This window comes from Moschus berezovskii, chromosome 27 (genome assembly GCF_049115385.1).
Source record: "Moschus berezovskii isolate FMDL1 chromosome 27, NW_MosBer_1.0, whole genome shotgun sequence".
NCBI lineage: Eukaryota > Metazoa > Chordata > Mammalia > Artiodactyla > Moschidae > Moschus > Moschus berezovskii.
In genome coordinates, this window is record NC_142486.1 from 15,283,472 (window position 1) to 15,297,170 (window position 13,699).

The 13,699-nt window shown below is 46.3% G+C and overlaps 1 protein-coding gene and 1 non-coding gene across 2 annotated transcripts in view; one reads left to right on the plus strand and one right to left on the minus strand.

Annotated features, from left to right (window-relative positions):
• Positions 1 to 10,336, plus strand: part of BCL7C (BAF chromatin remodeling complex subunit BCL7C) — a 37,720-nt gene extending 27,384 nt beyond the window's left edge. Inside the window, exon 6 of the mRNA XM_088833254.1 lies at positions 3,799 to 10,336. Within this exon, the coding sequence (XP_088689380.1) occupies positions 3,799 to 4,011 (213 nt within the window). The 3' untranslated portion in view covers positions 4,012 to 10,336. The remainder of the gene's footprint in view (positions 1 to 3,798) is intronic.
• Positions 7,660 to 7,732, minus strand: TRNAE-UUC (transfer RNA glutamic acid (anticodon UUC)). Its single transcript has one exon. It is a non-coding gene; the product is annotated as a tRNA-Glu (tRNA).
• Positions 10,337 to 13,699: the final 3,363 nt, after the last annotated feature.

The window sequence follows — 13,699 nt, forward strand, 5'->3', positions numbered from 1 at the left end:
CCCCATCTTGGCCTTGAGAGAAAACCGTCCCCCTCTGCCAGGGGCTTCTTCGACCCTTGTTGTTTAGTCGCTAAGTAGGCATATTCTTTACCACTGAGCCACCTGGGAAGCCCTCTTAGATCCTAGCCTGGCACCAAAGATAAGAAATTGTGGGCCATGTGCTCCTCTGGAGAGACCAGTCAGCTCCTCAGCTGGTTCATAAATTCTTAGCAACTTGGTGTGAATTAGAAAAAGGTGCCCTTTCCTTATACAGATCTCTGTTCATCACAATGTGAGTGGCACCCCGCAAGAGTTACGCAGTGCGCAACATGTCCTGCTATGAGCAGTGGCCCTAATCCCAGGGGGATCAGATACACTGCACTTCCCAACCACTTGCCCACACTAGCTGTTGTCTATAGAGATATTTTTTCCCCGGAACACTTCTTTCTGACATTCTTCATTGTTTTTTTTTTTTTTAATTTTTATTTATTTAATTTTTGGCTGCACTGGGTCTTTGTAGTTGTTCGAGGACTTTCTCTAGTTGTGGTGCATGGGCTTCTCGTTGCGGTAATTTCTCTTGTTGCAGAACACAGGCTCTAGGGCACACAGGCTTAGTTGCTCTGCGGCAGGTGGGATCTTCCCGGACCAGAGATCAAACCTGTGTCCCCTGCATCTGCAGGCAGATTCCCAACAACCAGGGAAGTTCCACTGGCTTATTTTTTATCTGTTGATGATTTGGGGAAAATACAAAATAAAATGGTCATCAGTTGACCTGAATAGGGTGATGAATTAGTACTCAGGAAAAAAAAAGTGTTATCCACTGGTTGGATCTAAACTGTTTGGTCATATCTAAGTAAATAGCCAAGAACTTCCAAGGAACAAACCCTGAAGTCAGCAAATATTAAGGTAAAAACAGAAGCCACTGTTACTCAGAGCCCATATCTATATACATATATATAAATATAGATTGGATATATAAACACAACATGCACACACACACACACACTCATATATACACATAACCTCATTTAACCTTCACAGGAACCCTATCAGTTAGGCATTACATTATTATCCCCACCAGACAGACAAGAAAACTGAGGCCTGGTTACTTGCCCAAGATTAAGGATGAAAAGAAGCTGAGTCAGAACTCAGATCTATGCCATCTGATTGATGCAAAGCCCATGCTCCTAACCACTTAGTGGAAATTAGCTGAGTGTCTGTGCCCTGGATTGAGGCCTTTGCTCTCTGCCTCTTGCATCAAAGCCAGGGTTACTCTCTGGTGAGCCCAGTGGCCCAATCTGGGACAGGGAAGAGGCCAGGCGGAATGTCTTAGTTATATTCATAGGAAGGGTTTCCTAGGTGACTCAGTGGTAAAAAAAAATTCCTGCTGCTAACTCAGGAGATGTGGGTTCAATTCCTGCATCAGGAAGATTCCCTGGAGAAGGAAATGGCAACCCATTCCAGTATTCTTGCCTAGAGAATCCCATGGACAGAGGATCATGGCAGGCTGCCATCCACGGGGTGGCAAAAAGTCAGACACAACTGAAGCAACTTAGCATGCATGCACATATGTATTCATAGGGATGACCTATATGGAAAAGGGTGGTAGTGAGTAGTTTGTGGCTACAAGAGGGAGATGGCCAGTGGGGCTTGGAAGGAGGAAAGTTTGTCTTGTTCACCAGGGTATCTCCCACGCCTGACACCTTGTTGGCCCACAGTTCGTGTTTGCTGAATGACTGAATAGCCACCTGTAACAGCGTGCCTGTGATAGATCCTCGTTGTGCTCTGTCTCTGGCGTCTGCTCCTGCTACCAACCTCTTCCCTTTCCAATAAATTAGCACCTGAACTGGATCTGAAAGGATCCTAGATTGCAGGCCCATGGCAAGTGTTTTATCTACATTTTCTCCTTTAAAGTGAAGTAAGAACCAGGAAGTTCCCTGGTGCCCTAGTAGTTAGGATTCCAGGCTTTCACTGGTGTGGCCCAGGGTTCAGTCCCTGGTTGGGGAACAAGCTGCGTGATGAGATTACTTCATATTTCAGGAGGCTTCTGGGCTGGCAGAAATATTTTAATGCTTTAATGCTCAATTTTAAAGTATATTAAATACTTTAATGCTCAATTTATTAGACTCCATTAAACAAAAAAGGAAAAAACTGAAAGCCATTTTTTATGGGGGATTTAGGCTTTGATTATAAATTTAACCAATTAAATTATCTTAGCTAATTTAAACTGCAAATACAAATTCAGTAGTCAAAAGATTCTTTTGATTACTTCATATGCTTTCAGTTCAGTTCAGTTCAGTCGCTCAGTCGTGTCCGACTCTTTGCGACCCCATGAATCACAGCACGCCAGGCCTCCCTGTCCATCGCCAACTCCTGGAGTTCATTCAAACTCATGTCCATCGAGTCAGTGATGCCATCCAGCCATCTCATTCTCTGTCGTCTCCTTCTCCTCCTGCCCCCAATCCTTCCCAGCATCAGAGTCTTTTCCAGTGAGTCAACTCTTTGCATGCTTTAAGGATACACAAATACAATAACAACAGAATTTATTAAAACCCATCATCAGGGCTTCCCTGGTGGTCCAGTGGTTAGGAGTCTGCCAGCCAATGCAGGGGTCATGGGTTTGATCTCTGGTCCAGAAGGATCTCACATGCCACTTGCCTAAAAATTCCACCATCAAATCGGGTTATAAAAGGGCTAAGACTATGGATTTAACTTTTTCTTGTCCTTATTCTGACACCTTCTTGAGGTTCCAGTTTTATACCTTTCTAGAGTTTCAGTAATTCTATCAGTTATTATTTTTATACCTTCTTGGAGTTTGGGTAATCCTACTTGATCCAAAAGAAAAAGGCAACTGTCTCAGAATCAGCTAAGGCTGCAAGTTCCAGTCAGACATAGGACCAGGCTACACTGTTCTAAAGAGGCAAACCTGAGCTGACCATTCATTAGCCCCAGCACCTGTTCACGGTAAAGATTTTCCTGTTACTTGTGGAGCTTCTTGGGCTTCCCTGATGGCTCAGACAGTAAAGAATCCGTCTGCAGTATAGGAGACCCAGGTTCCATCTCTGGGCCAGAAGATCCCCTGGAGAAGGGAATGGCAATCCATTCCAGTATTCTTGCCTGGAAAGTTCCATAGATAGAGGAGCCTGGCAGGCTACAGTCCATGGGGTCCTGAAGAGTCAGACATGACTGAGCGATTAAGCAAGCAACCATGTACAGGGAGCTTTTAAGTCCCTCCTTTCCTCCATCCCTCTCTTCTTCCCTCCCTTTCTATCTTCCTTCCTCTCTGTTTTGTATGCTTAAAAAAAAAAAAAAAAACTTTTCATATGGAGATTTTTTTTTTTTTTCTTTTTGGAGATTTGTGTAGAATCTTACTTCCCTGACCAGGACTCGAACCCAGGCCCTTGGCAGTGAAATTGCAGAGTGCTAACCATTGGACAAACAGGGAATTACCCTTTACAGGTTTATATTGATCTTTCCAGTTTAACAAAGGGGTGCCAGGCCCTGCCTTTCTGAAGGCCTGTGATTCCCAAGATGCTTCCCAAACTATTATCCCCACCTGATTGCTGGACAAACTGAGGCTTTGTAAAAAGTTATGTAACTTGCCTAAAATCACACTGCAAATAAGTGTAGAGCTGCCCAGTTCTATCCGATTTTAGAAACAGCTCCCACAGGACCTGGCCTCACCTTCTGCCCGCTGTCAGAAATGGGTCATTTACAGACTGTCCACCAAGTTACCCGATTTAGGGCTCCCAAGGCAGGGTCTTCCTAGTCTCAGGTGGGCTGCGGAGAAAACAACAGATTCTTCTTTCCTCCCTGCAGGATTCGGGAGTGAGGGTGACCAGGAGAGCCCTTCAGGAGAAAGGCCTGAAAACAGAGCCTCTCAGGCGGCTTCTTCCCAGGAGAGGCCTCCGGACAAACGCCCGGCCCAGTTCTGCGGGGCCGCCGCAGCCGCCGCCGGAGCCCAGAGCTCCGGGGGGAGGAAGCAAGGCCCCGAGGGCACCCCGGACGATCCCCCAAGGGAAGGGGAGGTGAGCCGGCTCCCCAGGCAAGGCGAGGCCCTGAGGCTTCCCTTGGCCGCCCCAAGATCCAGCCACCCACCCGCTCCCCACGAGGGTGCAGAGAGCTTCCCAGCTCCACAGCCACCGTGGGATCATCGGGGGCGCGCGGCCCCAGCCTGCCCCGAACCTAAGGTCACAGCACCCATCTGGCTCGCCACCGACACCCGCACAGAGCAGGATCAACGGCCCCCCAAGTGCGGGAAAGGCTCCGGGCACAATCTGACCCCGTCGAGCGCCTGAGGACACATCGCAGCAGCCGGAGTGCAAGCGGGGCGCCGGGCCTCCACCCGGGGAAGGGCAGCCCGGGACATGGCCCCTCTGCCCCCGAGGCCGCGTGCGGAGACCCTGCGCCACATGCGCTCCCCACTCGCTCCCTCCGGCTTCCCCGGAGGCCAAGCTACCGGGTGGGTTCATCCATCACCTGACGACCTGCAGCAAGACCTCCCCGCAGGGCCAGCCTCCCCGCAGGCCCGTGTGGATAGGAGGAAACCGACCTGGGCGGGCGGGGAGCGCCCAAAGCTTCTGGCACAGTCCCAGCGGACCAGAAAATCCCCACCTGGAGAAGGCCCAGGGCGAGGGAGCCCTTGGAGAGGCTCGCTCGCTGCACTGCTGGGCCTGTACTAGGCAATGTCAACATCTCCGGTTGATTGAGGGCTTACCCCGTGCCAGGCCTTGCGATTTATGGGAATTATCTCATTCAATCCTCACCACATCCCTGGGCCATTGGTGTTCTCATTATCAGCATTTTACAGAAGGAGAAACTGAGTCTCAGAGAGGTTAAAGCACCAGCTCAAAGTCACACAGCCAGAATGTGGCCTAACCAGCATTCGGACCCAGGTCTGCCTGCCTGACCGCACAGCCAGACTGAGGGCACCGCTTCTCCTGCTGGCACATGAGTGAGGGGTGCCGGTTTGACAGGACATCTGCTTGTGAAGCATCCATTTTTCTCCTGGTGATTATATAAAACACTTTTTATACTAAAGTGAGGAGATGCTCACCGGAATAGAAGTGAACATTTGCACCAGCAATTGAGATGCAACTTGTGACATCATGGGAATTTTATGCCAAGTCCAACGCTTCAAGCTCAGCCCCTGGCTACCTGAGGTGCCCTCTTCTCAGATCTCCGCCTTCAGAGGGATGGTGATCAGGGAAGCTCTGCCCCTGCACCAGCTCCTGGATGGAACCTTCCTGGAGGCCAAGGAAGATGGCCTTTCCCCAGTTTTTCATCCCATTGAGTTGCTTAAGGACATTTCATCCAGTTTCTCTGGCCTAAAGTTTCCAAATTCCTGACAGATACCAATCTAGGATTGGGGATTGGAAACCTGGAAAGCTTAGGAACTCCTGAAATCATATCATTCTGTGTATTTCCTAACTTTCTATATCTTTTTTTAATAAATAAGAAATATACTTTTAGTAGCAGTTCCAAAGAATTATAGGCTATAGCAAATATTCAAAACCAGGAAAGTACCAGGGAACATTATGGGTAGGGTTAGGATAACAAAATGTTTTAAACCTTCAACAAGATCAACTGCACTACACAGAATCATGTGTTGAAATTGCCAATTTAAAGACTCGTGTCTAAAACTTTTTCTCAGCACATCATTCATAGGATTTGTATAGGATATACAATACATTTAAACACTTTAAATATTTACTTTAATTTGTGAGAATGTCTCACTGATAACAACAGATGGGCCATGAATACCTTTTTTGGTTTGTTTGTTTGTTTTTAGTGACTTGTGGGATCCTACTTCCCTTGCCAGAGATCAAACCCAGACCCACGGCAGTGAATGCGTGGAGTCCTAACTACTGGGCTGCCAGGGAATTCTGACAAATATGTTTTAATATGGCAACAGCTACCAAAAAAAAAAAGTCATTAGACTGTGACCCGTTCTCTCCTATGTACTCCCATCCTAAGTTCCAGATGTCTACCTTAACCTTGGACTCTGTCAGAGTTTCCTTCTCATGCTTTCTCCTTGACATCAGTGGAGTTCTTCAAACCAGGAATGCCTCAATGTTTATTGTTAAGCATTTGTTCTCACGTGATTGGGAAGGACTTCGGCATCAAAATACTCTTCTAAGCTGAGCGGGACTGGCAAGGCAGATCTGCTGCAGAAATAATTATCTCGTATACGGTAAAGTCCACTCATGAAGCTTCACCCTTTCAGGAGCCTTAGGGCCAGAAAAGCCAGTTATGGATTCCAGCTCTGCCTGTTCCTGGCTGTGAGACCTTGGACAAGTCACTTTACCTCTCTGAACTTTGATCTAATGGATAGAACGATACCTGGGAGATAATGCACTTGCTTTGTGAGGCAGTACTGAAGATGGAGGGTTATCAATGTGGCTTTGGAGTCAAACAGGCTGAGGTTTGAATCCATTATTTACTACCTCTTTGATCCGGGGCAAGGTCTAACCACTCTGAGCCCCATTTTTTCTCTTCTGTAAAATGGCAAAAAAAAAAACTGATGGAGCCCATTTCATAGGATTTTGGTGAGTTTCAATGAGATCATCTAAGAAAACACTTCACACAGAGCATGGTATGCTGTGAATGCTTGATACGTGTGGATCGGTGTAGTTATTATCTGCTGTATCTACCTCACAGGGCAGTTGTGAGGATGAAAGGGAGGTTATGGTGTGGAAGTGCTTTCTAAGCTGTGAAATGGTCATCCACTTGCCTTTCCTTCAGAGCTGAGATGACCAGAAGCTACTGGCAGACCTCAGTGGTTTCTCCCAGGAAGTAGCCTGAGAATATCTACCTGTACCCACAGAAGGTAGCTGTGTTGAGGAGGCAGTATCACCATGGTTACCTGAAAAAGAAAGTTTAGTTGCAATCAGGTAGGCAAACTCCAGCGTCATCTGATAGGGATTTGGAGGGAAAGCCAGTTTTCAGAAGGAGGCTTTGGAAAGAGGACAGTATTAAACAGAGCCTACCCACCTTAGGTTTGTTTAATAGGGATCAAATCAAGAGATGGGGACATGTAATAGAAAGTGGTGAGGGGGCTATTTGACCATTGTCTGAAGCCCTATTATTGGCTGAACTTAAGAAACAATCCTATTAGCCAGAACCAGCCACCCGCTCCTGCTGTGTCTGTACTTTCATTCATTCCTAGACAGTAGAACAAACATGGATCAAAGGGCTCTCCAAAGATGATCTTGGGAAATTCTGAGGGCAGCCCCATAAAGTAAATACTAGCATGAGTCCTGTTCTGAAGCTGAGGGCCCGGAGTCTGGGAAAGTTAAGTCTGTCGCCCAAAGTCACACAGCCATTGTGGAGTCAGGATTCAGACAGTCCGAACCCCTAGCCTCCACCAGGCTTCCTCAGCTCACCAGGTGCCAGATGCTGAACTTGAACACGAAGAAGGAAACACAGATGTATGGGATTCAGTGCCTCAAGGGGCCTCCTCTCGCCTTCTGTGACTACTCTCACGATATTATGCCTATTTTTCTGGACACTGTTTCTTTGTTTCCAGAGATGTTTTCCTCTGCTTAGCCCTTAAGTCCAGGTTCTCTGGGCCTCATCCTTGGACTCTTTTTCTTTTGTACAGAACTGTGAGAGATCTTAAAGTCCACAGCTTCAACTGCCAATCATATCTTCTATTTTTTTTTTTTAATTCTTTGGCTTTTCCCTGACCAAGGATCGAACCTGGGCCCTCGGCAATGAAAGCGCAGAGTCCTAACCACTGGACCACCAGGGAATTCCTCATCTCTCCTTCTACTCTAGACTGCCCCTCTGAGCACCAGCCCAATGTAGCCAACTGCCTCCTTGATATCCTCTCTGATGTTCCAGGCTCCCAACTGAATTACCATGTCGCTCCTCCTGAGTTCCCCTTCCTTCTTACCATGGCCTCCTAATCTCAAACACTGTTGTGGGGGTGAAGAACCCCAGAAGCCTTCCCAGACAAAGCCTCTTGAGTCAGTTCTTGGGGCTAGAGAGAGACTGTGAGGTATGTTCTCTGAGAGCTGCCAATGGTTTGGGGGTGAACTCAGAGGGTGGATTGCATCATTTAATCAACTGTCTGCTAGTGCCCGGCAGTTGGCAGGGTCTAGTAATGGAAGTGAGGATACATTCATGAATGAAACAGACAGGATCCCTAGCTTCAGGGAACTCTCAGGCCACTAGAGAAGATGGACCTCACGCAATCCTCCCCAAATACAGACTCTTACAAACTGTGGCAATTATCATGAAGAAAACGTTCAGTGTGCTATGAAAGAACTTGGTAACTCTGTACTGGGTTGGAGGGTGGGGAGCTCAAAGGCCATTTTGAGAAAGGGACAATTACCGTATTCCTGAGAATTGAGTTGAGGGAACAGAATTCCATTTAGAAGTAACAGTAGGGCGCTGTACACAGACCCAGAGGTGGGCACGAATTTGATGCATTGGGAAAACTGAAAGGCAACTCACGTCTGTGGGGCTGAGTATGCTGGGACATGGGGCCAACACAAGACTGGCCTGGCTGACTGGGGATGGTGGCAGGTGCCTTGTGGGCCATGCAAGGAGGCTGGATGTCTTGGTTTAACTTTTTATTTGGAAATAATTTTGAAGTTACAGAAAAGTACGAAGCGCATCTGTATGTCCTTTACTCCAAACTTCTGTTAAAATTACTGGCTCTCTATATACAGTATATACGTGGGACTCTTATTCGGAACTAGTTGAGAATCAGTTGCATACACCTTGTTCCTTTACCCTGGTTGTTGTTGTTGTTTAGTCACTAAGTCTCGTCCGACTCTTTTGTGACCCCATGGACTGTAGCCCACCAGGCTTCTCTGTCCATGGGATTTCCCAGGCAAGAATACTGGAGTGGGTTGCTGTTTCCTTCTCCAGGGGATCTTCCCAACCCAGGGATGGAACCCAAGTTTCCTGCACTGCAGGCGGATTCTTTACCTCTGAGCCACCAGGGAAGCCCTCCTTTACCCTTAAATACTTAGTGTTTCCTGCCTCCATGCAGTCAAGTTATCCACTTCACTAAATTTCACATCGATGCAATATGGAATCTCATTTACCATCCACTTTGTCGATGGTCTCAATACTGTCTTTGATGTAGAATTTTCCCCTGTAGTCCAGAATCCAGGTTAGAAACGATGTATTAAATTGTCATCTCTCTTTAGTCTCCTTTAATCTGGAATAGTAGCCTTTGTCTTTTTTTTACCTTTAAAAATTCTTTTTTATTTAATTGAAGGATAATTGCTTTACAATATTGTGTTGGTTTCGGCCATATAGCAACATGAATCAGCCATAGGTATGTATATGTTCCCTCCCTCTTGAACCTCCCTCCCACCTCTAAGCCTTGTCTTTTATGACATTGACATAGTAGTGGAAAAATGCAGTCTTCCCTTTTAAGAGAATGTTCCTCATTTGAGCGTTGTCTACTGTTTCTTCATGATCATACATGGGTTAAGAATTCCTGGCTGGAAGACTGCATAAATGTTGTTGTTTCCTTCTCGGTGCAACAACAAGAAGTATACAATGTCTGTCTGCTCCTCCTTAGTGATTTTAATTTTGTCCTATTTCTCCAATCTCTAGTTGAAAAAATTTCCCTTGTAACTGATAAGCCGTCAGGGAGATACATGACTACCATATTGTTGTTGTTTTAGTTGCTAAGTCGTGTCCAACTCTTGCGACCCCATGGACCAGGCTCCTCTGTCCATGGGATTTCCCAAGCAAGAATACTGGAATGGGTTGCCATTCTCCAGGGGATCTTCCTGACCCAGGGATCAAACTCATGTCTCCTTCACTGGCAGGCAGATTCCTTATGACTGAGCCACTTGGGAAGCCTACATGACTACCACGCTGATGTCCTATTCCCTGGATTATTAAATAGTTGAAATTGACTATCTCTTTCTGATTCTTACCTGAATCAGATCAATCTTTATCACGATGGTTACAAAATGGTAATGTCAACTCCAGGGCTCCTTTCACTTGACATTTCTCTGCCTGCTTATTTAATATTTATTGTCAGTAAGGACTTTAAGATTTATCTTATTTTCCAATAATGTTACAGTTATAAGCCTTACTTATCTTGGTGCTCAGATTGCCCCAGATTTGGCCTGTGGGAGCCCCTTAAAACTAGAAGCCTGGTTGTTATCTCCACTTCACTGGGGTAGCGTGCTTCTGTTTACACAGATGACCACCTTTGAGTGTGTGACTGTGTGTTGTATGGGCTCAGACGTAGGGAGACCCTGTGGAGGAGTTCTTGTGTGATCCAGGAGGGAGATATGGCTTAGACTGGGGCGGTAACATACCAGATGGATAGAAAGAATAGAAGGATGTTTGAGAAACTTCGGTGGTAGAATCCACAGGACTTAGTGGGGTGGGGGTGGGGTGAATGTGTGAGCCATCAGAGAAAGAGGAGTCAGGAGTGACCGAAGCAGCTGAGTGGATGGTGGAGTTTACTGATGCGGGGAAGACAAGCTGCGTAAGGGGGTCAGGTGGGAAGGGTGTTTTAGACAGTCGAGTTTGAGATGTGCTTGACATCTAAGTGAGGATGTCAGTAGACGATGGCTTATACTGTTCTGAAGCTGACATGAGCAGTCCAGACCAGAAGAAAATCTGGCACTGCTACAGATGGATGATCTCTGAATCCATGGTCCTGGATGAAATGCTGTGAGAGGGAAACGTGGAGGAGAGAGAGGGGCCAGCCCAGGGAATCCTGAGGGAGTTTGCTGTTGGGGGGCCTGGAGGGGTGCACAGCTGGAGATGGCAGTGGACGAGTCCGTGGCATCAGATCCCATGGAGGCTGGAATGTGAGGCCATATCCTGAAGGTTCCTGGGAAGCATTGAAAGGTTCCAAGTAGGGGATTGAGTGTTCCAAGAGCCAAGTGAGGGTGAGGGAGGGTCGTGACTGTAGCTAACACTGTGGTTCTTTCTGAAGTTAATCGGCTTCTCTTTTGCCCCTGGAGCTCACTCATATGGAGACCTGTGCCTGAAGGCCCTCTCCTTGTCCATCTGGGCACAAACAAGATGATCAAAACATCTGCCCAGCTGCTCTGAGCAACCCCCGGGTAACGTGACGGCAAACTCCCATCTCCTTGCCTCATTTTGGCTGGAGAGTTTCTTGCTGGGGGTTGAGGGTGGGGGTGAACCTTTTGAGCCAGGCGCAGCGTAAAATGTGCAGGGGATGGTCTCCGAGGTTTGTGGGAGTCTGCTTTGAGCTTAGTATGGTCTCTGTCACCTAGTCAAGCTGCCCATTTAAACCGATGTGTTGTCCCCTCCCCACCCCCGCACATGCAGGGGAAGGTGGGTTGGGCCAGGAAGAACATCTCAGTGCATCGTCTTCTTACCAGGGGTGGTGCTGTGAGGAGGACCTGCAGTTCTGCCTAGATGGTGTTGGCTGCCCATTTGGATGGAGACACAGACAACCAAAGGTGGACATTTCAAGAGACCAGAGGGAGGGGCAGGTGCCCTGGAAGCCCAGAAATGGCAAGATTGTTTCTGGTTGGAGAAGTCAGGAAAGGTCCGCCTGGGGATGATGGTGTTTTGAATTGGGCCTTGAGGATAGAGGATTATGCAGTGAAAAAGAGGAAATAAGAAAAAAAAAGTCCCACATCCTCATGTTTTATTGACATTGTCAGTACAGTCATTATTGGTTGCCTAAATATCCCAGCAGGCAGATCCTCCTTTGTTAGTTCTCTGACCATGGGAATAATTCATTCCAGGCCTCATGACATAGACTTGGGGCCTGTGATGGGGCAACGAGGGAAGCAGAAGCACCTTGGGACCAAATGCAACTCGGGAATCCGTGCTTGAGCCCCCCTGCTCACGCTTCCATTCAGCCAAGGACCCACCACATCCCAGGCCCTGAGGATATGACGATGAGGAGGACATGCTCCTGTTCTGAAGATCTCACATCTGCTAGAAAGGGGGTCTCAGGTGGAGAGAATTTACTGTAGAGCATGTGTAGATGCCACCAGAGAGGCACAGCACGTAGGAGCTGCAGTGCTGACACAGGAGCTGAGACCTTGGGAGTATATGAGCATGCCAGGTGGAGCAGGAAGGGGGATGTTCAAGGGCACAGGTCAGAGGACCAAGTTCATGTGGAGCACCAAGGTGCTTCCCTGTCCACAGGCCAGAAGGTACATCTCTCCTCCTCTTAGGCTTCTGGGCATTCTTTTTTTTCTATTTCAAATATTTCCCATTTGGAGAGTAGGGGAGTATTTTATACTCTTCAGAGATCTCAACTTGCATGCTTAATTCATTCGTTATTTCTCTTTTTTTGACACTAAAAGCATTGACTGCTACTAATTTCGCCTCTGCAGGTAGCTTTGACTGTATCCTTTTATTATGATTATCATTATCCCAAAATAGTTTGCTTTTTATCTTTGATTTACTTCTTGTCCTAAGGGTAATTTGAGATGTTATTTATGGTTTTCAGTTTCTGAGTGGTGTGTTTTATATTACTGTTAGTTGTACTGCATTTTGATCCAAGACTGACTTCTAGAATTTCCACTTTTCAAAATTCACCAAAATATTCTCTGTAGTTTAATATTTATTGAAGTTTGTCACTGTCCATAATACTTGAAGGTACACTATTTGTTTTCAAGGTCAAAATTTCATATGTTCCTATCTTTTTATGTCCTTATTTATTTTTTGATTATTTGTTCAGAAAACGTGTTAGACTATTTCCAATAAAATCATTTTTCATGTTTCTTCTTGTATTACTAAATATTTTATTGAATGGATCTTTGTTGTTATTTAAACACAGAAGAAATTGAGCCCCTTCACTGTGAAATACACCTTATATTTTTAAATTTTTTATTGAAGTATAGTTGATTTACTATGTTGTAGAACTATACCTTTTAAAAAGTTATTTATTTCTTTCTGGCTGTTCTGAGTCTTTGCTGCTGCACTCAGGCCTTCTCTAGTTGCAGTGAGCAGGGGCTACTCTAATTGTGGTGTGTTGGTTTCTTGTCTTAGCGGCTTCTCTTTTTGTGGAACAGAGGCTCTAGGGCTCACGGGCTTCAGTAGTTGCAACATATGGGCTTAGTTGCTCCTCTGCATGGGGGATCAGGGATGGAACCTGTGTCCTCTGCCTTGGCAGGCAGATTCTTAACCACCTGACCACCAGGGTAGTCTGAAACCATGGTTTTCAGAGAGTGACGTTGAGCGCTTACATTCTGGAGTCCAGACAACCTGGATTCACACCCCAACCAACATCTCTCAGCTTAGATTCCAAACACGCAAAATGGAACTAATAATGGTATCTTCAAGTTCAGGTTTTTTAAGCAAAAGCTGCCTGTTCTCTTTGGTTGGCCCTTCAGTAAATCTTTAAAGAAAAAAAAAAAAAAAGGATTTCCCTTGTCCCTTGTATAGCTGTTGGCTTAAATGAGTTGATGAATAGAAAGCATTCCAAATGCTGCTTAGAAAAAGGTAAGTGCTCAATAAAGCCAGAATTCAGTGTTATAATCATTGTTATGTTGCCTGGCTGACCATTCCTGGCATTGGAGTCTTCTCTTGTGGAGAAAAGGTCTCTACGAACCTCTTTTTCTCTGTCCAGTAAACATTTGGTAAACAGGATGCTTCTTCATGCAGAACATTAGAAGGCATTGTGGGGAATTCCTTGGTGGTCCAGTGGTTAGGGCTCCTATCCCCTGATGGCCAAATTCCAACCTGAGGGAAGGAAATAGTTGTTCCACAAGACGAGCTCTTTACTAGAGAGTAGATACCC